Raw genomic sequence first — 27,479 nt, forward strand, 5'->3', positions numbered from 1 at the left:
CCTCAGCCTTTACTCAAGGACAACGCAGAGGTCACACTTTGGCTTTACAACAGCGAGGAGGAAGGAGGTGCCGCGATGAAGGGAGTTAGCACTAAACCCCCCACCCCACAATGTGATTCAGGGGTGGCAGATTCAGTCTGGTCCCCATATCCCCCTGTGGTACAAAACAGCAGCTGCAGAGCACCGGGGAACCAGTTACAGCAAATCCCCATCACTCCCCACAGCATCTTTTACCCATGTCAAGCCAAAACAGCACCTCAGGCTTTCTGGTCCTTGGGACGCCAATGATGCTGCCTTGCTCACCACAACTTGGATCAAGAATTCATTAAGACCTGCAGTCAGGCCTTACTGACAATGAGCAAAAATCATCACACTTGTAACCAGGGGAAGAGGGAGGCAGCTTTGCACAGCACCAAGGCCAAGTGCCTGTTACTCCCACATTTCTCTATGCCACTGTACTTGCAGACTTGTCCTGCTAGAAAGGACCCATCTCAACGTGATATTTCCTTTTTCAAAGCGTGCCATTTCTGCTCATCTTTGCAGCAGCACGTGCTAACTCAACAGTCCCGGAGGTTCACCTCATCCCGCAGGGATTCCTTTCCCTCTCTCCACCCCTTTACAATTCAGCAGCCTGCTCGGCCGATGTGACAAGTCCAAAGAGACAATTTCTTTTGATTTTATGTATGCATCTCAGGCTGCGCTTCCAGAACAGGGAATTCAACTCCTCTCCGGCGTGCGGAGCAGCAACAGCTCAAACTAGTTATCTCTCCCTACAGACACCAGCACCGCTAAGAGCAGCAAGAGTATTTAATCAGAGTGCAAACCTCTCTCTCCTGGATATCTGCAGAGATTAGAAGAGCAGAATATTCCAGCACAATAAACACGCAGCTGCTATCAATGAAGTACGAAATGGCCATTCAAAAGAGCCCAGTTTCAGCTCTCAGAGTTATTGCGATTCAGTATCTCCTCTTACCGCTTGCAAACAGTCCCGGAGGAATTTTTTCAAGCAGATACACTCTTTGTGGTTCACAAAACAGCACCCTAAGTGTTTGATCTCATCGCAGAGTCCACAACTCCCACCCGGTGCATCCCACAAAGAGGGCCGGGGACACTTCCAGAAGGGTAAAGGCTCCAATTAGCAGAGCTCATCATTTGCAAACCAAATCAGGCTGCACAAACAGCACACAGCTGCGCAGGGTGCAGCTCGACTAACCCACGAGGAATTCACTGGGCAGCCAAAGGAGCAGGCAGCAAACTCGGAGCCAAGCCTAACGCTGCATATGGAGTTCACCTGGGGAAACTTTGCCTCCTAGCTGGAGGTGGAAGAAGTGGAGATGCAACTACGCTGAGAGCAACGGGGAAAGCGTGGCAGAAGTAGCTGGGATGGCTGCGGCGTTACTAATTAAAAAATACAGGGGGCAACGAGCCCCTCACCACCCACTGCTGATAGCCAGAGTTACCCTTAAACCAGACAACACCAGCTTTGCTCCAGAGGAGAAATAAGCACTCGGGCACACAGAGAATTGCCGAAGAGCTTCTGAAGGGGGGTTGGGGGGGTGCAGAGAGAACTTTGCAGCTGGGGCGGTGGGTCACCCCCCCAGAGACGCTGGGCAAGGACCCGCAACCGGCCTCCGAGCGCCCCAAGGAGCGGCACGACTGTGGGAAAAACACGCACCCGGCGGCGGGGGGAGCGCGGGGGGGTCCGGGCCGAGGGGAACGGGGGTTCCACCGAGCGCACTCACCGCGGAGAAGTTGTGGGGCCCGCAGAGCTCGCCGCGGTACTTGCAGGAGAGCAGCATGTCCTCCAGCTGGTGACCCAGGCGGTCCATGAAGTCGGCGCTGATCCCCTCGTAGTGGCGGGGAGGCAAAAAAAGGCGAAAATCGGCCAGTTTGGCGAACCAGCGGAGCCGCGCCTCGTCGCCTCGCAGCAGCTCGGTGAGCAGCGGGCGGGCGGTGCGGTTGGGCAGCAGCAACCCCAACCAGTGCCCCGCGTAGTACAAATCCCCCTTGGAGAGGCGGGGGAAGCGCAGCGGGTTGTTGTTGCAGAGGGTGACGGCGGGGAACGCCAGCTGCCGGCTCCACTCGGTGCGCACCTGGGTGTGCGAGGGGAAGGAGAGCCAGTGCAGCAGGCGGTTGGAGGACCAGGAGAGCAGCAAGCCCAGCGCGGTGCAGAACGCCAGCACCCACAGCGCCCGCCGCGGCAGCGCCGCCCGCCGCGAACACATGTGCCGCAGCCCGTGCAGCCGCGGCGGCCCCCGGCGCCCCCGCGCCATGGGCGCTCCCCGGGATCAGGGCGAGCAGCGCCGCTCCATGCCGGACCCCCCCGCTACCACGGCCGGCAGCGGCACCGAGCGGCGGGGGGAACCGCCGCGGGGAACCCGCCGCCGCCGCGCCGGCACCGAGCTTTCCGCCGGCCAGCAGTTCCGGCAGCGCGGCATGCCGGGCCCCGCTGCTGCTGCTGCCGTGGCTGCTGCTGCCGCCGCCGTCGCCGCCTCCCCGCCGCACCCCGCGGGGGGCAGCGGGGCGGCCCTGCCCGTGTGCCCGCCGGACGAGCCTGCCCGGCCGCGCCGCTCACATGCTGCGGCGCCGCTCCGCTCCCCCCCCGCCCTCTCTACGCCCCCTCCCCGTCCTCCCTACGCCCCCTCCCCGCCGGCCCCGGCAGCAGAGCGCTCGGCGCACCCCCGCGGGCTTCCCCCGGCCGCCCCGGTGCTCCCCGACAACAACCGGCGATCGCTCCGGGACCCCTCCCCACCCCCGCTCGGCGGGGCGAGCGCTGTGGGACCCCCCGCCCCCGGGGCGGCCGCTTCTATCCCCGACCCGCTGTTCCCCCGGGAAAACCCTCCGCCGGGCGCTCCGCGGAGGAGGAAGAGGAGGAGGAAGAGCGGGGCGAAGCTTTCCCGAGGTGCCAGCCGCGCTCGGGAGGCGGAGGGAGGGCGGGATGCTCGGCCCCGATCGCGCCGCTGCTTCAACGAATAAAATCCCCCCCCCCCGCCACTATTTATCCGCCGGCAGAGCAACGGGGAGCGCGGTCCTGCCCGGGAGCCTTCGCTCCCTCTCTCTCTTCCTCCTCCTCCGCCTCCTCCAAGCCGGAGTTTGTTTTTCTGATTTTCAGCATCCCCAGGGGAAAACATGATATCACAGACACAAGCAAAGCCTCTAGAAATACAGGCAAGCTTTGCAGCCGGCTGTTTGTAGCGGTTGTGCTCAGGGGAAAGTGGTTGATTGTTGTTGGTTTGTGGTTTCTTTTTTTGGGGGGGGGGGTGGTTGCTTTTTTGGTTTCCGTAGTAAAGCTGCTTCATGGTCCTCCAGTCATGGAAGCACAAACGTGTTCACCAAAGCATCACCTACCCCGACCCTGGTTACCAATTTCCCTGCATCACACCGCACCCTGGCGAGCCCTTTGGGGACATTGGGCTCATTTTGCCCTGCACTGGACACACACAAAATCCTTTTCCCCCAGCACCTTAACAACACAGCAAGAACTTGTGATATTTGCTGGCATCTCATCAGGTTTGCTTAGCTCCGATCTCTCTGAAGCAGCTCGCTGTTACCTTCATTTTGATTTCAAATAGCGCCAAGCAGCATTCCTATAATTGTGTCCAATTAAGCTGTAAGTGGCGATAACTGCTTTGAATCCCCTCTGATCTTTCTCTTTTTCCCCTCTGAATTCATTTTCCGTGTGCGTTTTGATCCCTTGTATGTTTTTACCCAATAGATGGAGCCGTTACAGCCTGGTTATCTCCAGCCTCTTTCAGAGAGGTGTTTTTTTACCGTGGCAAAGCTGCAAACCCCCAAATCCCACTCCTGGTACTGGGGCTGCGGGGAAAAATGTGTTTAAGGGGCCCTGACTTTGTACCTTTATGCTCTGGAGTTGGTGGCAGCTGCGATTTGCACAAACACATTGATGTGGGCTCAGCTTTACTCCCTCAAATAACTGGGATGATTTGTAGCGTGTTCGTGTCCGCGCTCTGTGGGAGTTTTTGCCATTTTTTAGCACTGCTCCCAAACGTCAGACCCTTTTCAGACCCAGAGAGATGGCCGTGACCTTTCTTAAACCGAACGGGAAAAGGCCAGAAGTCCCTACATTCGTTATAACGTGATATCTGGTATTAATAGCTCCCCTTGAGCCTCTCAGCCTGGTTTCAAAGCTGATCTGTTGAAATTAGTGGGAGTTTTCCCCCTTGGCTCACTCACGGGATAATAAACATCCAAACCACTTCACCATTTGAGGTTGTTACACCCATGATATATCGCCACAAACCCAAGGAAATAAAAGATGCCTGGCTAGAAACATCCTCAAATATTCCCTACCCTGGACTTTGCTTATTTTCAAGCTCTTCCCCTTCTCTAAAGGGTTTCTCACTTAATTTGGGGCTGGGGTAGCTTAGCAAAAGGGGGTTGTAAAGAGAAGAATAGCAGGTTTGCATGGAAAGCTGCTTTTTTCCCCCTTAAATGCGCCCACTCCAAATTATCTGCTCAAATCTGCTGCCTGACTGAGCACAGGAGAGTCACTTAACCCTTTGGAAACCATCTCCATTCTTCCACTTATCCGACTTTCTCCTGTGACCCTCAATTCAGCCGAGTCCTGGTTAATTCTTCACGCAACCAGAGCAGCTTAAAAGCTTATTGGGCTTAACGCATGAAAGGAATAATAGAGCTGGGATCAATAAATAGTGCTTATTAATCAACATATCACTTTTAAAATGATCCGTTGGGGTGGGTGAGTTTGCTGCTTCTGTTGGAAAACAGAACCCTCTAATTCTCAGGGCAAGCGAGATGCTGAGTTAAAAGCTCAGGTCCGTAAATGGGAATTTGGTGTACATTTCGGAGGGTTCTGGGCTGCAGCCTCACTCCACCCCTGTGAACAGAGTCAGTGCATCCCGGGATTTATTCCTGCATTTATCCTCAATTTGGTGCCACAATGGGTTCCCAGTTGGTAGAACCAACGTGAATGGACCCAGGACAGCAAAAGCTGCAACATCATCTTGGTTTTAGTCCCTAAAATCAGGAGGTGAGATGACACGGATGGGACTGAAGGGAGCAGGACTCCGATCAGCGTTGGGCTTTGTGCCGCCAAAGCCCCTGTAAGACAACAACAGGCTTGATTTTAGCTCTGAGGAGCTCAAGCCAAAGAGAACAGGGGACAGACACCAAAAGGTTGGTTGTCCCCAGGGAGGAGGTTCAAGTCACCGCATTTCCCTGCACAGAAACATCCCCCCTGTGCCACTGGAGATGCAAAGGCTGAGCTTAACTAGGCAAAGCCACCAACTTTGCTAGGATGGGATTTGGGCTCCGATACCCAACAAACCGCCCCGGTGGGGCAGACGGGATGTGCAGCCCAGCAGGTTGGTATCAATATATCCCAGATGAAAACGAGCGTGTTCCTCTGTCCCGTTCTGCAAATTTTTTTCCCCAATAATTCTCTGCTTTGCCAAACCGCTGCAGAAAATAACCGCTGAAGCCACCGTGGTATGAGAAAGTCATAAAACACTTGGAAATAGGGGTTTCCATGGAAGCTGCCATCTCAGCCTTAATTCTATTACTGCTGCCTCGAATCCCATCGTACGAGACAAACCCGCAAACGGTTTTGAGGAGCCCCGCAAACAGCGTCTCTGTTCCCAAGGGGGGTTGTTTCCTTTGGGTTTGGTTTATTTCCCTCGCAAGGATATTATGGAGCTTCCAGCTGTGAAATTCTCAGAGTTAACTGAGGATTCTCAGAGCAAAACCCTTTTGGTGCAGTTTCAGCTGTTAGGGGGATTTTTGGGGCTGTGCGTTTGAATGTTGGGAGGTGAAATATTCGATCTGTAACAACACATTTAAGGCACATAAATAATATCTCGGTCGCCTATTTCTTCATCTGCTGCGTGCACTCTGGAATGAGCAGAGTAGTAACATGGTTTGCGTTTTACAACTCGGCTTTCAGATCCAGAAATAGGGAAACTTTTGAGATCTCATTTTCCATGCTGTGTGTGTATAGAAAAAGAACCCAAACCCCAAGAGAGATCAAACAAATGCCCAAGCGAGTAGAGATGCTGCTGCTCTTTTGGGGATTGCGCTGGGACTCACGGTGTGCGCAAAGCAAATAGAAGTGGGGCTTCTGGGGTTATGCTGAGGATTAATGAACGACCTGAGGAGGAGCCACAGGGGGGGACCTGGCTGTGAACCCCCTGTCCATGGGGCACATTTGGGAATTCACATGTTCGAAAGGATTTTCCTCCTCCTTCATCCCAGTTTTTTGGAGGGGACGCGTGGCTGGAAAGGGCCGGTCCATGAGCTTGATGTACATTTGGAAACCCAACAGTAGGGTTGCAAAGCGATGCCGCACGCCCTCTAATTAGCAGAGTCTAATTAAATGGGCATTTCCTGATACAATCATTATCCACTAGCTTTCCTTAAAGGAGTACAATGGTAACCTATACATGTATATATAAAAGCCTGTGTATACATATTTTCCTTCTGCAGGTAGGTAGAAAAGAGGGATGATTTAAATCTATTTTAAACTTCTCAGCTGGCATCCTCCCAATTATCTTTTATTTCCCCCCCTGTTTTCCATTTCACCGCTGAAGAGCAGAGGGAGTGAAACAAATGAAAATACCGCTGCATTTCTTAAGGACTAATTTTAACACCATTTCTTTTGAGCAAATTAAAAAGCAAAGTTTTTAATATCAGGAAGCTCCTTTTGTGTTCAACTGTCGTTGAGCATCTTGGACATATTGGTACCCAGGTCATGAATGAAGATGGAGGAAAGGAAGGGATGGATGACACACGGCCAGAGGTTGGAGAAATGACTCCGTCTTTAGCAGGACACAAAAAGGAAATGAGATATTATCTCCTTTTTGGAGAGAGAGACCATGTGTCTGAAGTTCAGAGCCCTGGGGCAGCACTTTTGGTTCTTTGTGGTGTCATTTCTTCGTACTTTTATTCCCCTGTATATAAAGAGCTGAGGTTTGCTTGGAGCCACCCAGCATCTTGCTGGGTGCCACAGTTTGGCTTAATTAAATTTGGCTTAATTAAAAAAGAATCTAAGGAAAGGAAAAAGAAATCTAAGTGTAATTCAACGCTTTGGTCGTTGGCTGTGGAACCATGAGCTGGTCACTATGGGGATTAGATGTCACCTGTATATTCTTATGGGTAGTGGGATGCGATAGAGCGGGATCCCAGCTCTTTCATTGTGGGGGGATGATCCTGGGGTGTGAAAAGTGGGTCTGGGGGCTCCCCTGGACCTCACCTGGCCCTAAATGTCACATTCCGAGGAGCGACAGCACCTGGAAAACCACAACATGGGGCTTCCCCATGGACATTTGGGGCTGAGCATCCTGGTGAATATTTCACGTCGCCTCCTCTGTCTGGAGAGAAAATTCTCCTGCTGTCTTAATTCCACCGGTCCTGCCGCTCCTAAAGCCTTTTCCTCGGGTTAAATTTACTGGGCTTAGCAAATACAGAGGGAAGCTGCTCTGTGTTTAGATGCTGAAGGAGACTGAAAATTATATCTCTCCCGAGGAGTTTTGCTTCTAAATCAAGTTAAGGGAGCAATTTCTTAAGTTAATATTTATTCTTTGTCTTTCCCGGGTATCCGAAGGCTCTTCTGGGAGCCAGGCGGGAAATAGCCCTTTCTCTTCTTCAACCTGTTGCTGTTATTTCAAACACAAGCTGCCACAGCTCTGTTCTTCGCAGCAGCAGGCGGGGAAGCAGTGAAAATCACTCTTTACATGCTAAAATACAAGCACAGCTCCGCTGGGATCACCTCTTGCATGAAGCAACTTCCATCCTGCAGCACCGGCGTTGTGTTTGGACGCTGATTTATTTGCTGTGTGAGGGTCAACTGCTGGAAAGCAAATATTTAATCCTCTGGGCCAGTTTGGGGTCTCCAACAGAGGTTTTGGCTGGAGTTTCAAGGTTTAAGCAGCCGTGGAGGGGTCGCATGGCTGGGGTCTGACCCACCGCCACCTCCCCATCCCCAGACTTATTTACTACCCAGAATGATCTGTGGCACAAAGAATCGCACGGTTTGCTGCTGCAAAAATGAGTTTAGGGGCTTTATTTCTTTGTGAGCAAGTGGAGAGGAGGCATCGGTGTCCACAGCCAGGGGAGAGACGTCTGGGGTGCAGGGGCTGGTGTTTGGGACGGCGCGTGTCTCACGTACACACGCCCCATCACGCTCGCTCGCAGACCCGAGCGCTCCAGCTCAGCGCAGGGGTCACATTGGAAGAAATCAATAAACGCAATTATTATAAAAGATTGCCGGTGTACCCGGGGGATGCGGCTGGAAGGATCCGAGGGCAAATCTGCAGCAGGTTCGGCTTTGACCTCACTCTGTTCACCAAGGCGAGGGTGCGGAGGCTCCCGGGGCGACAGCTGTTTGCAGCTATCGGGGGGTTTTCAGTGATATTTCCCAAGCGAAAGAACCACTTTAAGCATAAGGAAAAGTCTCCCCCTTTCCATCAATATAAACTTCAATTCCTGTCAAAAACTACTCCAAAAGAAACGTTTTGACAGGTGCAAAGTTACGCTCTCGCTCCGATCCCTTTCAAATTCAATGGGGATGTTGCAGCGCGAGCTCATCGGGGCGATTCGTGCCCGTGGAAATCCCAGGGCGCCACAATCTCTTTGTGCTGCAGAAGGAGAATTTGGGGGCTTTTACCTTCTTTCCGTGATGTGGCCAGGACTAGAGGACACAGGGGGGGTGCGTAAAGCCTGTCCCCGCTAAAACTGCCGCTGTCCTGGATGCGCAGGGATGCCGGGCAGGTGAGCGCTACCTGCTGAGCTGCCGAGCAGAAAGGATCCGTCCAACGTCTCTTTGGCAGGCTAATGGGTGACAGCAGTTGTGTGGGAAGACTAATGGAGAGAAGGTTTGATAAAATAGAAGCGCCGTCCCTGAGTTTTTCAGATGCTTTTTTGCAGTTATATAATTTAGAAATGACATTGATTTAGAAAAAAAAAAAAGACAACACAACGATGCCAGGAAACTTTGAACACTTAGGGTTGGATTTTGCTCTCGCTGGCAGTAGTTTGGGTCTTTCGCTATGAGCATCAGCACATTTTCTGAGGATGGGGAATGAGAAACAAGATTTGGCCCCACACCCTTAATAACCTCTAAATGTGGTACAGGGAAAGGGGCTGAGCTGTTGCACTCAGGGAAGTGGCTGCGTTTTGCATCCAGCCGATATTCCCTGCGCGTGTCGTTACTATGCCGACCGGCATCAGCGCAGCCCGGGGTGCAGGAGGGGTTTGCACCTTGTGGGGTGTTTGTGGACACTGTCCTGGCCTCGCATGGACCTTTTGCAGGTGTCTCTTGCAAAGCACCCAGGGAGCTCTGGAGGATGCTCAGCTCCCACTCACCCTCCTGGATCCGGCCCCCCTTACAGACTTGGTGGCCTTTCCCCTCTAAACATCCCATGTGAGTGTCTATGAATGAGTAAAGCATGGACTACGGGTGAGATGGAAGGAAGGGGCTGGAGCACAAGTGTGATGGGAGCGGCTGAGGGACCTGGGGGTTCAGCTGGAGAACAGGAGCTGAGGGGAGACCTTCTGATCTCTGAACTGCCTGAAAGGAGCTTGGAGCCAGGGGGGTCGGGCTCTGCTCCCCAGGAACAAGCGCCAGGAGCAGAGGAAACGGCCTCAAGTTGAGCAAGGTGAGGTTGAGTTTGGATGTGGGAACAATTTCTTCCCCAAAGGGCTGTGGGGCATTGGAACAGGCTGCCCAGGGCAGTGCTGGAGTCACCATCCCTGGAGGGTTGGACAGATGGACATGAGGTTCTCAGGACATGGGGCAGTGCCAGGGGTGGGTTATGGTTGGACTCCATGATCTTGAGAGGCTTTTCCAACCAAAATGATTCTGTGATCCTATGAAGAGGTTAAAAACAAGGATGAGGGCATGTGAAGGAGCAGCCCCGGCTGCTCTGATGGCCAGCGGAGCTCTAAGCTGATTGTGGGACCCTCACCCCCGATACACCACGGCCTGGGTGTGCACAGGGCTGGCAGGAGAGCCCCCAAAAACCCCGCTGGGGCACAGGGAAAGGTGTCCCCCCTGCTCCGAGGTGTGAAGCTGCACACCTTGCTGTGTGCCTCAGTTTCCCTGCATGGCTCTCCTGTATAGACCAGCAGGTTCCCAGTCACAGGTTGGTACATCATGAAGGACCTGGCTTAGGTAAGCCTGGCCTCTCTCCTTGCCAGGACAATCGACTCACCCCTCTGAAAGGAGAGATTTTGCTCCAGGTATATAAAAAGGCGCAAAAGTGAAGATTCCTGGTCTTTTAAATTCTATTTCCCTTTCTAGCAGTCCCCATAAATACTGTATATATTTATACTCCTAATTCCTCTCTCCCTTGAAGCCGCTGGATGTGGCTGGGTGAGCACACGGTGCTTCTCTGAGCAATGCTTAATGGTCTGGATGATTCTCAATGTGTTTCCTTGTCAAAGGTTTCTTTTCTTTTTGTCTCTGGGTTGATATTTTAAAATAATACACCCGAAGGTATAAAACCTCCTCGGATAATTGAGAAAGGCTGATTGGAAATGCACCTACCAAACACTTTCTGATCTCTGCTGCGCTCTCCTTTTGAGTCCGTCCTCTCCGCTTTCTCCTTTATATCAGGGAGAATATGAGTTGTTTTTAACAACATCGCATTAGTTGTTTTAATTTTGCCATTAATCTGGTAAACAAGATGCTCCAAGGAAGCGATTTCTCCTGCACCAACGTGCCAGGCTTTAAAATCCGGTTAACAAACAGGTCCCCATCTTCTTTCTCTCCTTTGCCAGGATCAGCTTGTTGGTGCAGCGGAAGGTGGTGACAGTCAAGGGGCTACAAATAAGGGGGAATCAACCCGTTTGCACATCGTGCTCCAAAAAGCCTCCTCGAACCTGCCACAAATGAGAGGAAAAGCAGCAGGGCTGTTTCTTTTCCTTCCCACTCCTAAATATTAGTGCAGCATCTTCCCACATTCCCCATTTAGCCCCTGGAGACAGTGGCACGTCAGGTTTATCACATCTCTGAGATGGACAGAAAGGGGCTGAGAGATCTCCATGCGGACACTGAAAACCCTTGAATATGTTGCTCACGGTGGGGTTTTTCATGACAATAGGGGCTTTTGTTTTCCTCATGTTCACTGACATCACATTATGCACCAAGTCCCCAGGGAACTGTTTCCAGAATAATTGCACAAGACAAATAAGCAGTATTGCCAATTTATTCTGCTCTTCCGGACGGAGTAATGCGGTGCTTCTTGGTGATAATTGGAAACACCTGATGCTGACCGCTAGAAAAAGAAGGAAGAATTCAAAATATTGATCTTAGAGCCAACTTAAAGGGAAAAGTGGCGACTTTTGCTTGGAAAGCTCAGCCTGGGACAGTTTGCATTGCCTTCCATGAGCTTTTGGGCATCAAATGGGTGTTAGGATCAGGGAAAGCATCCTCGTCTCTGGCCGATACAAACCAGCATCGCTCCAGAAAGCACCGAAGGTCTGAAATGTCCCCAGAAATGTCAAATAAAATGAGCAGGTAGGGTTCAAAACAAGCAGATAGCGTATTGCTTGCATCGTGCTTTGTAAAAAGCAGGTGAGGGTTGTTAATAAAGAGATGCACCTCTGGCTTCGACGGACTGATAGAGATCAGCAGAGTATTCTGGGGGAACCATGTTACATGTTGTCCTTGTTCTTATCCTCTTCTCTAGGTATATGTTTTTATCAGATGCAGGATATTGGAGAAGACGGGCTCTCGATCTGATTTAATACACTTACAAAGTCTTGTGTTACATCCCCGCCAATCTCCAGCCTTTGCAAAGCGGGACATGCGTGAACCCAGCGGCTTCCCCTCGCGCTGCTGGAACCAAATGGATTTCAGCTCAACGACAAGCTGACCAAACCACAACGAAGCGGCGTTTCTCTGCTCCGTAATGTGCGCAGGGACCTGCTCCGCACCCCAAAACCGAGACCCGCAGGACCCCGCGTTGCTCAGTCACCTCTTGGGCAGGAGAATCATCAAATCACGGAATCATTGTGGTTGGAAAAGCCCCTCAAGAGTCCAACTGTTAACCCAACCCTGGCATTAAATCAAAGGGATTTGTGGACACATGCATGAATGGAGAGTTTATGAATAACACAGGATCAATCACGCTGTTTAAGCACTGTAAAGATTTGTGCGCTTTTCAATTGATATCATATAAAGATACATCATAATGATATTTTTTTTTAAAATGCCAAGAATCAGCTGTTTGTTATGTGCCTGTAACTCAGCCGGTACGCAAAGGAATCGCCCACCACAGCCCAGTGCAAGCTTTCTGCTTTACTGGGTTTACTGGAGCAAGGATGCTGCTCGGAGCAGCGCACACCACACAGAACACAGTGAACACTGGGGCGAGGAGTCAGAAATCACTGTTCTGAGCAAAAGCTGAGCTCACCCAAACTTCCCAGTGCTGGGGATGGGCAGGATTGGGGCTGCAGCAGTGCCAGGGGTCTGTGTCAGACCCTCCAGGGTTTGCATCCACTCAGCCTTCGGGATGCAGCATGAAACTCAGCTGCTGTGATTTGCCTCATCTAATACAGCTGGATCTCCTCCCACTTGTCCCTTTAGACTTCTCTGGCAGTAAAAAAGAGACTTTAAAAAGGTAATACATGCCTAAAGCTATGTGAAATGGCCTCAGTGCAACCCAGGATTGTCTCATCTCCAATAGGCTTCTCTAGATGTGGACCGGATTCCCTTCTTGCTGGTGTAAACCTAACGCACCCACATGAGCTTGGTGGCGAAATTCAGACGAGCACGTGGCCTGGAGCTACTACAGTGAGTAACAGCTTCGTGCATCTCAAAAGGGACTGAATCAGCGACCAGAATAACTCCGGGCTTCTATATCCAGGCAGCGGCTTATCCGCCCCAGATTCATCCATCTACGGAGAGCTGGGTTTGTGTACACACGCCGTGCTTGCTTTTATAATTATCATCTCTCAGTCGTCTTACAAACAGTAGTCGCCTTAAGGGTGAGAGTCTGAGCAAACTCCCTTGTTTGTTAAGAAAACAATACAGGCCTGATTACGAGCTCAGATCTACCTATTGCTAAGCCAGATACATGCACTGAATTCAGGAGCGTTATACACAGGCTGAACCGGTGGGGAAAGGCTCAGAAGAAAGGTCGGTTGGTGCAGATTTGGCTTTAAGCATAACTTTTCCAAAAGGAGATGTGGATTCAGGAGAACTCGTCGTTGTCGCTTCCCCTGGGGAAATCAGTGTGATGTTGCAAAAGCCTCAACAAATGCAGATGGGCTGAGCAAAGAAGGGTAGAAAGGTTGATTTCCCCACCTGGAACTGCCCTCCTGGAGAACCAGAGGTCTGAAATAGGAAGGGACAACCCTGGTGAGCTGCGGGCTAAGTGGTTAAATAATGCAAAATCAACCCTTTTTTTCAGGGTGCTGGGAGGATTGCCAGCTCCCTCTTTGGAAGAGTGTTGAGAATCACACTGTGGTCTTGCTGAGGCAACGCTGAAACTCCCTTTTACTTTCTCGGTTTTGGGGCTTCACCCTATTAAAAGGCAGAGACGAACCCAGATCTCAGCATAGCCCCGAGCACCCCAGGACCATTGGGCTTCAGCAGGGATTTGCTGGCTCAGGCTTTCTGAAATCAGTTGTTCCATCCTCTCATTAGGATGCTTTACAACTCCCTCAGACACAGGGTGTGAATTTTGGGGTGTCCTGTGTAGGGACTCGATGGAGTTGGACTCGATGATCCTGGTGGGTCAACTTGAGACACTCTCTGATTCTATGAGATCTGGCATTGCCAATGACGGAGAAGAGCAGGCAGGGCTGGATGGGAAATCACCTCCCATGCTGCGAATACAGCACCTATGTTAAAAATACTTCAGTACCTTTCAAACCTACAACTGTGACCCTTGGCAGTGCGGACCCACCTATCCGCAACGAATCATAGAATCATTTTGGTTGGAAAACACCCTGAAGACCATAGAATCCAACTATAACCCACCCCTGGCACTGCCCCATGTCCTGAGAACCTCATGTCCGTCTGTCCAGCCCTCCAGGGATGGTGACTCCAGCACTGCCCTGGGCAGCCTGTTCCAATGCCCCACAGCCCTTTGGCTGTCTCCATCACTAATTTCTTGATTGCCCAAGAGAGCAGCTTTTAATTACACCTTGCACAAGCATCCGCACATAGTGCAGGGAAACCAGGTGCTTTTTCCCAGCTCATCCACAGAGAAGAACCAACAGTCCCGGGGGTGGCGTGTGGGGCTGGGATGCAGGATCCATCATCCTTTGAGCATCTTCCTGAGCTGTCAGTACAGCGGCTTTCAGGACCTGTTTGCTGCTTCACCCCAGGAGGGTGGAGGTGGAAATGAGATGCATCGAAATCAAAGATTCCTTTTGCTTTCGGACTCTTTGTCATTTTCTTGTTTGCCTGATGTTTCGCTGTGTTTGGTTAGAGCCCCTCAGTACTTCAAGAAGGTGCCACACGTGGTCATAAATAATCATTAACTCCGCCAGTACTTTCTAGTTTAAACATTTTAAATAAATAGATGTAAGTCTCCTGAAACGCAAACCTTTATGTAACTCTATTACATTTGTATGCATGCTGCTTTCAACGAGAAACCCCCGCTGAGAAACAGGACCGGCGTGGGCTAGATTGGTGTTTCCCAATCCACAATGGGAAGAGAGGCTGCTCTGTCACCGGCAAATAAAAAGGGCAAGATCAAATACCAGAGTATTTCTTCTTGCTTGAAAGTGAGTCGCTTCACGCCACGCACTGATTCTTCAGCTAATAAAACCCTGCAGACTCACAGAGTCACGTCACGTTAGATAAGGCGGCGCTGCTGAAGAGATGGGAGCTGGTTTTGGCGGTGGGATTGAATGGGGAGGGTTTGCAGAGGTCAGACCCCCCTGAAATGCTGGGCGGGATTCCTGCCCTGCTTGGGAACACACAGGGTAAAACTGGTTGTTAATTTTAAGAGTCTGGCTGGGCGCTGGTTGTGATTTTAGCAGCCGGTTCTACTGATCTGGACTGAAACACCCCAGCAATGCCCTGATTTCAGAGGCACGACAGACCTACAGGATTTGACGTGCCGAGTCACTTCCACAGACAGCAGCATTTCTCCCCTCTCATGACGATCACTTTTAACCGTAAGGATGTCCATGCACCAACATTTGCATTCATCAGCGTCACGGTTTCAAGGCTGGGACACTGAGGAAAAGCCGGTGGTGAGTGATGGCTTCTGCTTTAGGCCTGGCCCAAGCAGGACCAGTTTGCAGCTTTGCTGTTGTTGGAATTGTGGCCTGAGCACAGACACTGGTGCCTCTGGAGCGAGGCAGGAGCACCCAGTTTCATTGAAGGGAGATGCTCAGGGTACCACAGCCAAATTGTTCGGGACACGTGCAGCAAAGAGCCGCAGCACGGCCGAGCAGGAGCTCCGTGTTACACCGGAGCAGACATAATTAGCCAAGAGAAGCGCGTGCAATTAGCAGGTCGCTGCTGGGTCTTCCTGGTTGAGCTGTTTAACAACCGTAGCAAAGCCCTTTGCCGGACAGCAAGGTTAAACCCAGTGAAAAACTATCTTGCAACAATGCTACAACTGTCTGAAAGGAGCTTGGAGCACAGAGGGTGAACTTGGGTTCTTCTCTCAAGTAGCAAGTGATAGGATGAGAAGAAACGGCCTCAAGTTGCGCCAGGGGAGGTTGAGGTTGGATGTGGGAACAATTTCTTCCCCAAAGGGCTGTGGGGCATTGGAACAGGCTGCCCAGGGCAGTGCTGGAGTCACCATCCCTGGAGGGTTGGACAGACGGACATGAGGTTCTCAGGGACATGGGGCAGTGCCGGGGTGGGGATAATGGTTGGACTGGATGATCTTGAGGGGTTTTTCCAACCAAAACGATTCTGTGATTTTATTCTATGATTCTATTCTATGATTCTATGAGAAAGGGATGTTCAGCTGACACGCAGGAAAAGCCACAAGGAACCAGTGAATGCTGATAAAGAAACCTTGGCACTGGTGATGCGACGGGCTACACCACACCAGTGATGGGCCCTGCCAGGGCTGTGGGAAGCAGGCAGAGCCTGCACTGGTCACACTGGGCTCTCAGGTGCCACCCGTGTCCCCAAACCTCTTTGCTCTCAGCTCCTCCAGACAGCAGCAAAGTGCAGGAGCCCAGGGGTGCAGAACACCAGCCCTTGGCTGCATGTCCGAGGCTGTCACGCAACCTTTGGCTGGCAAGTGAAGCAGATGCCACGGAAATAAGTGACAGGGAGGCTCAGAAAGAGGAGTTTATCTGTGAAAACCATGTTTTATCGGCATGACCAGGGCTTTTAGAGCAGCTGAGAGAAACAGCCCTTTATTTCAGCCGCTGTCACTGCAGGACTTGATGGACTCTCGGAGCAAAGCGCTGGAAACGGCGCCGGCAGAGCCCGCATTGGCACAATAAAAACGTCTGTGGCCTAAAGAGAGACAGTGACAAAGCAATCTCTGCAGGACACGGAGCTCAGTCTCTCCACTTCGGCAAAGGCTTGTTTAATTTAGTGCAGGGCGGTTGAATTAAGTATTTCTTTGCCTTATTAAAATAAGGATTTACTCCCCATTCTATGACTCACGGGGCTGTATAATAAGTACCAGCCAGCCGGAGCATAATTAGCAAGCAATTATTTACAGAGATGAGAAACTGTGGCTAAAACCAAGCGAATGATGTGTGTGCGCTCCTGGCAGCGGGACGGCCGCACGGCACGACCCATCGGGGCAGCAAGAGTAATGACGCCTTCCGAGGCCAGGGAGTAACTCATCGCAACAGCAAACGTGCAAACTGTCAGTGTGATTCACTGAGTAATTATAGAAGAATACAGTGTAAACTATTAGGAGATAATAACAGTAAGTCAGGATTGACTCGTCTCCTTTCAAACTTCAGGACGGTTCTTGGTTATTTGTTATCTCTCGAGGGTGTCGCGCGCATGAGAGCAGAGCTGATGTGCGGGCACCTTCTGCGGGCGGTGACAGCGAAAACCAAGCGGAGGTGGAGCCCATAAATCCCCTGGGTTGATGCCTTTGCCAAGGGTCGGTGTCTGCTGGAGGCATCTGGAGAAATGGTGGTGGGAAGGACAATGTAGGTAGGACAGGGAGTGACGGGGTCAGCGGTTCTTGTGCTTTGGGGGACATGAAGCCGAGGGCAAGAGGGAGTTTCATCTCATTTGTTTTACAGAGACACCTGTAACGCTCCTTGCGTGCTGCTATTTGCTAAAGTTCACCCAAACCAAACCATTTTTAATAAAACCGAACCCAGCAATGAGGACGCAGCTGAACTCCTGTCAACCCCAGCACCACGTTTTGATATCATTGATGTGTTTGGTTTCGATTTGGAAATGGAACCTTTTTTCCTTCCCAAATAGTCATTGGGTTAATTAGAGTAATTATCTTTTTTTAAAGCGCTTCAGATTGCAACTTTCTACTCTGGAAATGGCCAGTTGAAATCACTGTGAGCCCATTGCTGCCTCCCAGCTGCTTTTGGGCTGGGATAGTTGTCAACTCCAGTCCTTTGCTATGTGCCACTTTAGTTAAATGAACATTTTTAGTGAAAAAACTTAATCCAAATAGCCCCAGTTGGCAGGTCTTGCTATTGAGTTGCCTAATCTCGCTTACTATGGAAAATCCCGTGTTCCAGAAATGTTTTTTACAACAGCCAATGCCAAAATGTTGCCTTTAAAGTGCCTTGTGGGGAGCGGTGCCTCCTCTCCTTTGGGTTGGGGTTGAGCATTAGATATGAATGTGAGGTGCAGATTTGCATGTGTGTGCAAAAAACACATGCATGTGCACACACGTGTGCAGAACCACGTGTTTCTATAGGTTTGTAAGGCCTGGGGGCTCTGAGGGTCCAAAGACTCATTCTGCTTGTCCAGAAATGCTCGTGCGTGGGACATGGTGACAGGGCTCTGGAATGGGATGGTCTAGGTGCAGTTCTGTTGCATGGAATGATGAAAATGCTACAATTTTTGGTGAATTGGCCGCAAAAAGTCACTTGTTTGGGTTTGCGGAGTAAAAATAAATAGCAAGCAGATTAAGGAGATATCCTGAAACATGTCCCCAGAGCCATGCCAGCAGAGCAGAGATGGGGACCAAGAGCAACATTTTGTTGGCTAATAGTGATGGGATAAGAGGAAATGGCCTCAAGTTGCGCCAGGGGAGGTTGAGGTTGGATGTGGGGAACAATTTCTTCCCCAAAGGGCTGTGGGGCATTGGAACAGGCTGCCCAGGGCAGTGCTGGAGTCACCATCCCTGGAGGGTTGGACAGACGGACATGAGGTTCTCAGGACATGGGGCAGTGCCAGGGCTGGGTTATGGTTGGACTCCATGATCTTGAGTGTCTTTTCCAACCAAAATGATTCTGTGATTCTGATTCCATTCTTTCATTACTTTTCCATCCACTAAGCAGATATCCTTCCCCTTGGTGCGACCTGCATTGCTCCCGGTGGATGCCAAAGCCTTTTCCCGCATTGAAGGGCATCCTACGGACAGGGATGCAGCTGGAGGTGCTGCTTGCCCGGACCTGGAACGCAGCGTGGATCTAGGAGAAACCCTGCAACCCTTGCAGCCTTTGGTTATAAAAACCTGTGGGATCCGTGATCAAGACTTGAAGGTTCCACTCTGCACATAACAGCGGTTCTAAAATGGGCAAAAAGCAGGCACGGCCAGTTCATTTTTTTCACTTCGTTACGATATTTGCAGCAACGTGACTCCAGGCAAGTTTGCAGCTCATATTCACAGCTGAATTCTTTGATGGCAAAAGCAATGAGCAATGATTTTTGTTCTCTGGGCTGCAATACTCATAACATTTCCATTTTTATGGCATTTGATTATGTATTAGACATTTAAGATGCATTTATAATATTAACCTCTCAAAAGAGGCCACTCCTCAAAGAGCTCTGTTTGCTTAGTTAAGATGCGACTCTTGCTGTTGTCTGTACCTCAAGTGCTCTGAGTTGATGAATCAAAGATCTGAAATGCTATAACAAAATATCTATATATAAAAAACTCCATGGGGGGAGAAAAGCCTTCTTTCCTAACAAATGACCTGTGCTGTAACATCAGCCACTCACTCATTTGTCACCGTGGTGCGGTTCTGCTCAGCTGCACCGCAAGTTGTAATTTGCAAATCTGACTCCAATTTGATGCTTTGTCATCTTGTGACACCGCGGGGAGGGGGGAGAAGGTGACTCAGAACCGCTGAGTAGGGTGAGTAGTGAGAACCACTGTCGGGATGGGGCTGTGCAGGGGGATCATGGAATCACAGGATGGTTTGGGGGGGAGGGATCTTAAAGCTCCCCCAGTGTCCCCCCTGCCATGAGCAGGGACATCTTCACCAGCTCCGGTTGCTCAGAGCCCCGTCCAGCCTGGCCTGGGATGTCTCCAGGGATGGTTCATCTACCACCTCTCTGGCCAACCTGGGCCAGGCTCTCACCACCCTCAGGGACAACAATTCCTTCCTCATGTCCAGCCTGAATCTCCCTCCTTTAGTTTCAAACCATCACCCCTTGTCCTATCACAACAGGCCCTGTTCAAAAGTCTGTCCCCGTCTTTCTTCTCAGCCCCTTTTAAGTCCAGAAAGGCCACACTGAGGTCTCCCCGGAGCTTCTCTTCTCAGCTGAACACCCCAGCTCTCTCAGCCTGTCCCCCAGCAGAGCTGTTCCAGCCTCGGATCATTTCTGGGGCTCCTCTGGCTCCTCTCCAACAGATCCATGTGTGTCCTGTGCTGAGGACCCAGAGCTGGACACAGTAATGCCCCAGCACCCCCATTTTTGGGGCTTTTTTGAGACCTGGCAAGAAGAGGAAAGCACCGAGCAGGTTGTTCCACAACCGGAAAGGGCCAGAAGAGGTGAAGGGCTTTGCTCAACATCCTCGCATGAGTCCAACTGGAGCAGCACCAGAGTTTCCTCCTCCCTGGCCACTGCATCACACTGACCTTCCCCTGCTCTCCGAGCTCGTTTGGACCTTTGTTAATTGCTCCGTCTCTGTACGTTAACAATAACTGTCTATTTAGCACCAAGGTAGTAAACCCGCTCTCTTTAAAGGAGCTCTGTCCATCCTTGCGTGGTACAGGAGCCTCCTGAACGCTGCGTGGAGCCATGAAAATAAAGCCTGTGTCATAACGCACACGAGACATGAAGGATGGAAATGATGAATGAAGAGAGCAAAGCATAACTTCTGGTCCCCATATCCAAAGCGTTTCACTTTACAGCTTTCATGCTTATTTTTTCCCAGCTCTGTACTACCATAGGTTTATATTGTTATTTATTAAGTCCCTGTTATTATTTATTATATTATTACGTACCTCTACCATACTCAGGTTTATTTTATCAGTACAAACAGTAACAAAGATCCAATGCAGAAGCCGCACGACCCCAAAACGATGCTAAAGGAACCCCCAGGTTGTTCGTACCTGGTGTTTGTGCTGCTACCCACGGGTTCAAGGCAGCGAAGTTATCTCAATACACACGTGTTATTTTCCTAGGGATCTTAATGTATGTAAACTATAATTACTTTTAGTTGCTCCCCTCTCTTTTATTGTAATTTGCTTGCTAATTATCGTTACAGAATCTTAACTCCGTTGTTCCCATTAATCTTAAATTAATTATAAGGTAGTCCATACTAATTTAACACCAGGGTTGTTTTTCTTTTTCTTTTAATCACATGTTTTTAGGCTTGTTGCTGATGTGCTGGAAACAGTCATATTGGAGGAACAGCTCTGTCCTGAACAGTGATGCTGCAGAAAACACAACAGCAGCCGCGGGGTGTTCCTTAATTTTCAAGGCACAAGCCTTTTGGATGACCGGCCTTGGGAGGAAAGGACTAAACCCCATGAAAATTTGGCTTCCATCTCCCAGAGGTTCCCTTGCAAATCTCCATCTCACTTAGCAATGTATTAATGGTGCAGGAACTTAAGGGGACTCGTCAGCTTTTCGAGCTGGAGGTGCTAATGGGAGAAAAAAGCCATCCTTTAATGGAGCTGCACCCCAGGGGACAGAATGTCTACCAAGCCACCACTGAGAGGCATTTCTGTTCCTGGTTGGCTGTTAGTGGACGGATATTTCTGCATGAAGGATTTATGGGAATGCCTGTTTTTTGTAACACTGAGGGTTTGAGGTGTATTATTGCAGATGTTATATCTCAGCTGGGTAACACGCTTTGGCTGAGACTATTTGGTAAAGATGGTGACTCGGTGACACTGAACTCATGTCAGCCAGTAGTTTTTCTTAAAAAAATAAATGTATATCTATGTCTATGTCTATGTCTATGTCTATGTCTATGTCTATATCTATATCTATATCTATATCTATATCTATATCTATATCTATATCTATATCTATATAATCTATCTCTATCATCTCTATCTCTATCTCTATCTCTATCTCTATCTCTATCTCTATCTCTATCTCCATCTCCATCTCCATCTCCATCTCCATCTCCATCTCCATCTCCATCTCCATCTCCATCTCCATCTCCATCTCCATCTCCACCTCCATCTCCACCTCCATCTATCTCCATCTCTATCTATCTATATCATCAGACCATCCCCTGAGTCAAGGCTCTTCTCTTGAGGTATCATTGGGGTGGGTGGCTCCGTGTCACCCCCCTGCTGTCACCTCCCAGCCCACTCGCCCACACGGAATTGCCTGCCCTGAATGACACGTCTCAATTTCGATGATGAAGTATTTTGGCCTTTTCAAAATGTCATGGAAAGGGAGGGAGCTGTTTTCTTTAAGTCCACACAGGATGCTATAGCCATCATAAAATCACTTCCCCTAAGTTTTCGTCACGATTGCCCATGAGTTGGACAAAATAGTGTATTTGTGTCACCCCCAAAATAAAGCACTGCTGAAAATGCTGATGAAACCAGGAAAGTCCTGCAAAACACTTCAATTCCAGAGCACCCGCGTTCACCTTCTCAATACAGTTGTGTCAGATAAATTATGACAAATCCTGCTGTCCCTCATGTCACGGCTGGTTTTTATGTACCTGGACCTGCCCCAAGGATTTGCTGCGTGCTGCCAAAATACCGAATAAGAGATGCTCTGCAAACATGTAGAAAAGGGACAGTCCTTTGTCCACAACGTACGCTGATCATCAGACAGCAAATACCAGCTAAAGAGAGCGGCTACAGAAGAAACAGCGAAGCTGCTCTGATCTGTAATATATATATAAAACCACGGGATGCCTAAAGCTTAAACAATATTGACTTATTTATAGATAAGCAGGAACATGAAAGGACCGGGGAGGATGAGGCTTTGGCAATGGGATTAAATTAGATGTTTTCTAATGCCATGATGAATTTCACACGACCCTCAATTAGGGATGGGGACAGCGGCACACCAGGGAGTTTGGTGCCCCAGGAACACCTCTTATCGCTTCAATTGCAGCCACAGATTTTGGTGGGTTTTTGTGTCTCCTGGAAGAAAACCACTGTGGTTTTTGGAGGGGAACGCAAGGCCTGCCTGCCTCGGGTGGCTCAGAGGATCTCGCTTTGCCGACAGCTGAGGAACAGAGCCGTGACCGCTCGATTGCAGTGTATTATGAACTTGGAGTATTTCCCTCTTGAAATCTCTTTTGGCTCCAGTGAAATGTTTTCTTATGAAGACGCCCCAGCAAAAAATTCAGAGGGCAAGTGTGTTTCCTCTGGAGTTTTTCAGAGAGATATAAATATATCAGAAGAAACACTATATATACCATCTACAGTATTTTTCTCCTTTCCCCTGAAGTCCTCAGTGTGCTCCGTACCTTTGTGGTCTTGGAGAACTTGCTGTTGCAAATGATTTCGCAGCATCGTCCACTGAAGGTTGCAATGGGATGTGAGAGAACTAGACATGAAGCTCAAAAATACTAATCCAGAGTCTACTGAGGAATGGCCTTGCTCTGTTTAAAGAAATTGTTGGCCCTGAGGGTGGTGCGAGCCTGGCCCACGTACCCAGAGAGGTGGTAGATGAACCATCCCTGGAGACATCCCAGGCCAGGCTGGACGGGGCTCTGAGCAACCTGAGCTGGTGAAGATGTCCCTGCTTGTGGATGAGCTGGAAAGGTCCCTTTAATCCAAACCATTCTGTGATTCCAAGTGTTTGGTTCTAAGTGCAGGATATTCATTGCTCTCCTCACCAGAGCCAGCTGGGATCTATCCAGCACATCATTTAGGATCAACGGGGATTGTGGCAACACCACTTGCAAGGCGTACACAGGACCACGAGCCCTGGTGAAGGCAGATGGTGGCGGGTTAATAAACACCATGAGCAGCCCATAAAATCCCCCTTGCTTTCCCTGGCTGCCAGTGCACAGAATGCAAATCAACCCACCTGTTAATGTTGCCACGTAAACAGAGGCTGAAGGATATTTGTGCCGCTTACCGCCAGCTAAAGTGTCCCTCAGGAAGCTCTCAATTAGCGTCCTGTCCCTAAGCCTTCGCTTCATACAGTCCTTGTTAAAAGATACTGCCAGAGAATTGTGATTTTGGATGCTTAGAAAGAAATAAAGGGTAAATTAAAAAAATATAGGCCTGCTTGCTAAACGGTGCTGCTGGGGATAAGGAAGAGGCCGAGCAGGCAGGACAGGGCTGGGCCCAGCTCGGAGACCTGCTCATCTCTCCAGCATTCCCAGCATGTTGCCACCTTTGTTTTTCCTTCCAGGAATTGTCCTCTGGGCTCAAAGTTATGTCAGAGCTAATCACCAGAGCAGACGATGTGTCACCGTGTCCACAGGGCGAGGGTGGCACCACCATGGTGGGCAAGGACCTTGCCTTGGCCAGGCCAGGGCTGGAGAAACCCTCCATGGACAGCAGCGTCTGGATGAGCAGATCCAGGCGAGCAAACACCAGCACACGTATGAAAACACCAGACTTGGTCACCCTTCTGTTTTCTGTATCGCTTTTCCAAGCTCTCGGAGTCCACAATGTGGACCAATGTAGATCCCACGACCTTTGCATTAAAACCCAGGGTGACGTTGGGTGGCAAACGAACACAAGCTTTCAGGATCGTGGGTTTTAGCTCTTAGCACCCCAAACCCAGCCACTTCACAACACGTTTTAGTACCTTCTCTTCATTTCCACTATTACCTGTGTTTATTTTTTAGCCACTAAAACACTCTGTGTTTGTGCCCATCTCTGTGTTGTGTGGGGGTGTATTTGACTCAGATGGTGTCTCTGGATACTATTCTAAAGCGAGCAACAATAAATACATCTACACCACACTGTGCTAATTAGGGAGCACAGCTGATAGCATATTGGACGCCCTCATTTCAAAACAGCCCAAGATGAGGGGCCTTCCACAGCTCATCTCTATAATGGGAATCCACCAGGCCATGAGGCTGTGTTAAAAATAGCCATCGTAATTAAAAACAGAATCCAAGAGGTATCACAGGCAGATGTATCTCCTTGTAAATACAATATTTAAACACCTAATAAGTATTCAGCATATCACCGGGGAAGAAGAAGTTAGGAGAAGGTCAGTCCTCCTTCTATTAGTCATGCAGAGAAACAGAATGTATTTGATCGGTTCAATATATGTCAGATCTTTAATGGGACTTTCATTTGCCTGTAATATTTATCACAAACTGCTTTGCAAGAGGAAGGCTGGCTGGGTACCTGCAGCAGAAATGTCTTTGCGCTCACTTTACTCAGAGCTTCTCTTTGAGATGTTCCTTGGAGGAGGAGAAGAGCCAAGGAGGTTTGAAGCCAACCATGTCCCGACCAAGAGAGAGGACAAAGGACTCTCCGTAAATGGGTGGTCATAAATGTGAATTATCAAGCCTGCAAGGACGAGGGTCACTGTTTGCAACTGCTCTGCTAAATAAGAACTTGGTTTTACAGAACATCCCTCTGAGACTGAAGTTCTAGGACACACCGCAAAGCTTTTGGGGACAGAAATCACCTTTTTGTCCTGTTCATCTCTTGCCTTTGAGGAATATGAGCTGCCTGGTTCTGTGTCAGTGCTTTTCTGTCCCTCAGGTAAAGACATTATGGAATTTGCCCCTGTGTGCAGTTAGCAATCCCGCATGGAGCAAAACTGCTCCGCTGTCTCTGTCCCGACAGCGCTAAGGACCTCGGGTCACCTCCAGCCCAGGGTGACAGACGTGGCACCAGGCACCTGGAGATTGCTTTGCACCATCTTGGAATTTCTAGCCAGTAAATTCATCCGGACAGGACCCTGAACTAGTTTTAGTGGCTTCTCTGCATGCCAGCAGCCCATGGCCGCAGCGCCGCCGCCTTCATAGCTATGACTCCAGGAGCAAGAGACACGTCTTGGGGTTCTCCTATGAGCTCATCTGGGGCAGGACAATCTGCTAAAAAGCCAGCGTGTTGGGTTTGTTTTTCCCAAATCCCTGCTGTGTCAAGGTCACTCTCTACTTCTTTAATTGGGGACTAGAAAAAAGTGACGATCCAGAAGGTGCATTCTCTTCACCACGTCCCCTCCAAATATGAAACCATCTCGTTTGCAGGGCAGCCTGGTGCATAGTGATTAAACCACAGCACAAACGAGCCTGGAAATGATGAGTATCGACTTGGGAGAAGTCCAGGAGCAGAGAGACTTCTAGTAAATATTACCCTGAACCTCAGGACTTGGCTCGGTTCTCACGTCTCGTCCTTGGTGCACAGCCCGGGGCAGCGTGCCGGGTGCATGCGTTGATCCATGTTCTTCCCGGGCTGTAAATGTTTCATCGCGGGCTGCACGCAGAGCCGCGGCACAGGGTCTGGAGGCAGGGAAAGGGGATGCTTTGCTTTCCATCTTCCCCCTATTTCTTTGGTGATGCTCCCGTTTGTGCTCCCCAGCTCTGCTGCTGCTCATTAACAACCTGCTCTGGGTGGATTTAGGACTCATTGAAAGGGGAGAGCCACTGAAGCTGGTGGAGTTCCAGCACAAAGAGCACAGCAGAGATGCTGGTCCCGGCCCACTGTGCCCACAGCTACACGTCTTCATCAAAGTGACGTTTCTCGCCGCTCGCGGAGCGAACAGTTATTATCTCGCTGTCTGCTGCTAATGAACTTCACGGCAGTGAGCAGAGTCCTTTGGTGGGCACGGCTGGCGCTGCTCATCCCAATTAAAAATGCACAATTAACATCCTGTGCCATCCTCTCCAGCAGAACAACTCTTGGAAAATGTCCCTGATCCTTGCTGTCGCGGGACAGTGCTTGTGTTGTCGCTTGTCCCCATGCTTGGCGTGCTGAAAGTACCTGGGGGTCAGCACCGGTGGCTCGGCCACCCCCTGGCAGGCTGGGTGACACACCTGTCACCACCACAGAGCACAGGGGGGTCGGAGATGTTTCGGCTGAGAGCAGAGACGGCTTCCAAAACCCATCAGGAGGAATTATCAGGAGCCGCTGCTGAGATGAACAGCAGCAGGTCAGAGGGACATCATGAGGGCTTGGCGGATCTTGTAATCGCCATTGCACAGCGACGGCTTCATCCTCTGAGGATTTGTCCTCTTCTCTCTTTTGTTCCCCTCTGGCAATAAGAATTGATATTCTATCATTTTGTCGGGATGTTTTCACATCCTGACAAGGGCTGGGAAGGCTCGGGGAAGAAATAACGATTGCTGGTTTTGTTTCCAGCTGGGCTGAGCTCTGTCAGTCTGTCACTCTCCTTGCTGAGCTTCAGCAGGAGTGGGTCTGTATGTCCATGTCTGTGTGTCTGTCTGTGGGGCTGCAGAAGGACAGGGTGGTACCTGGCGATGCTGAGTGCTCCAGAGCATCCCGGAGCCGCAGGTCGCACACAGGAGCTGCAGGCCAGCAGGGATCTAAACCAGACCCTGGGCATCCACGGTGGCATCAAACACCCACCTGAGTCCTGCCCAGCTGACTAAGGACCGCGAATACTCCTACGGATGGTACAAGAGAAGGAAATATCCTCTAGACTCACAGGAAGAATTGCTGCTTTCCTGTGAATATTTCTCTTGTCCATAAAGACAGACCACATCTGGAATATTGTGTCCAGTTCTGGGCCCCTCAGTTCCAGAAGGACAGGGAACTGCTGGAGAGAGTCCAGCGTAGGGCAACGAAGATGATTAAGGCAGTGGAGCATCTCCCTTATGAAGAAAGGCTGAGGGAGCTGGGGCTCTTTAGTTTGGAGAAGAGGAGACTAAGGGGGGACCTCATTAATGTTTATAAATATATAAAGGGTGAGTGCCATGAGGATGGAGCCAGGCTCTTCTCGGTGGCAAACAATGATAGGACAAGGGGTAATGGGATCAAGCTGCAACACAAGAGGTTCCGCTTAAATTTGAGAAGAAACTTCTTCTCAGTGAGGGTGGCAGAGCCTGGCCCAGGCTGCCCAGGGGGGTTGTGGAGTCTCCTTCTCTGCAGACATTCCAACCCGCCTGGACACCTTCCTGTGTAACCTCATCTGGGTGTTCCTGCTCCATGGGGGGATTGGACTGGATAATCTTTTGAGGTCCCTTCCAATCCCAAACATACTGTGATACTGTGATACTGTGTGAAGAAATGCAACTATTACCCAAAGCACCCTAAAAAAGCAAAGC

General features: G+C 50.2%; 1 protein-coding gene across 6 annotated transcripts in view; it reads right to left on the minus strand.

The window, feature by feature from the left end:
* The window catches only part of LOC102089830 (acid-sensing ion channel 2), a 399,255-nt gene that overhangs the window by 80,105 nt on the left and 291,671 nt on the right, over positions 1-27,479 (minus strand). The window contains exon 1 of one of the 6 annotated variants that reach the window (XR_010467788.1): positions 1,743-2,494. The exons of 4 other annotated variants lie outside the window; for them this stretch is intronic. Coding sequence is in view for 1 of the 2 variants with exons in the window: in XM_065039778.1 (XP_064895850.1) it covers positions 1,743-2,273 (531 nt within the window). In the remaining variant the exon portion in view is untranslated. Of the gene's footprint in view, positions 1-1,742; positions 2,498-27,479 lie in introns of those variants that run through there. One more of the 6 variants, XM_065039778.1, reaches the window with a different exon arrangement.

This window comes from Columba livia, chromosome 23, assembly GCF_036013475.1.
Source record: "Columba livia isolate bColLiv1 breed racing homer chromosome 23, bColLiv1.pat.W.v2, whole genome shotgun sequence".
Classification (NCBI taxonomy): Eukaryota; Metazoa; Chordata; class Aves; order Columbiformes; family Columbidae; genus Columba; species Columba livia.